Consider the following 450-nt stretch of genomic DNA (forward strand, 5'->3'; position numbering starts at 1 on the left):
GTGCTGCCGCTCCCCTTTGTGCTTTTAAGGCAGAATTCCCTTTCCCAGCAGCCAGTTTTTTCCACGGTAGAGCCGTGGGTTTCTAGAGTCTGTAGCAAGTGTGTGCAGAGGAAAGCTGGGGAGCTCAGGCCTGGGGCAACGGGAGCCGTGCGCTGGCCACCGCGTCGTGGTGGAGCTGCGGAGCCTCCTGACTCCCTCCGTGCAGCTGGGAGGAGGCTGCAGAGAGAGAAGCGCCGAAACCCCGCAGCTCTGGCCCTGGGTTCTGGGCGGTGCGGGTGTCTGCGTCGATGCCCCCTGCTCTGTTTGGAACGTGGGCCGAGGCAGTGGAACCGCGGTGTCCTCTGCCCTGACCGTCACTGTCTTTGTGCCCACAGCTGTACGAGAACTTCATCAGCGAGTTCGAGCACAGGTCAGTGTCTGCCCCGCCGCCGGGCGGGGAACGGCGCGCGG

General features: G+C 64.4%; 1 protein-coding gene across 1 annotated transcript in view; it reads left to right on the forward strand.

Annotated features, from left to right (window-relative positions):
* Nucleotides 1–450, forward strand: part of PSMD13 (proteasome (prosome, macropain) 26S subunit, non-ATPase, 13) — a gene marked incomplete at its 5' end in the record, with an annotated part of 8,942 nt that overhangs the window by 568 nt on the left and 7,924 nt on the right. The window contains 1 exon segment of the mRNA XM_010142897.1: nucleotides 375–409. Within this exon segment, the coding sequence (XP_010141199.1) occupies nucleotides 375–409 (35 nt within the window).

The sequence above is a fragment of the Buceros rhinoceros genome, unplaced genomic scaffold, assembly GCF_000710305.1.
Source record: "Buceros rhinoceros silvestris isolate BGI_N320 unplaced genomic scaffold, ASM71030v1 scaffold22949, whole genome shotgun sequence".
NCBI lineage: Eukaryota > Metazoa > Chordata > Aves > Bucerotiformes > Bucerotidae > Buceros > Buceros rhinoceros.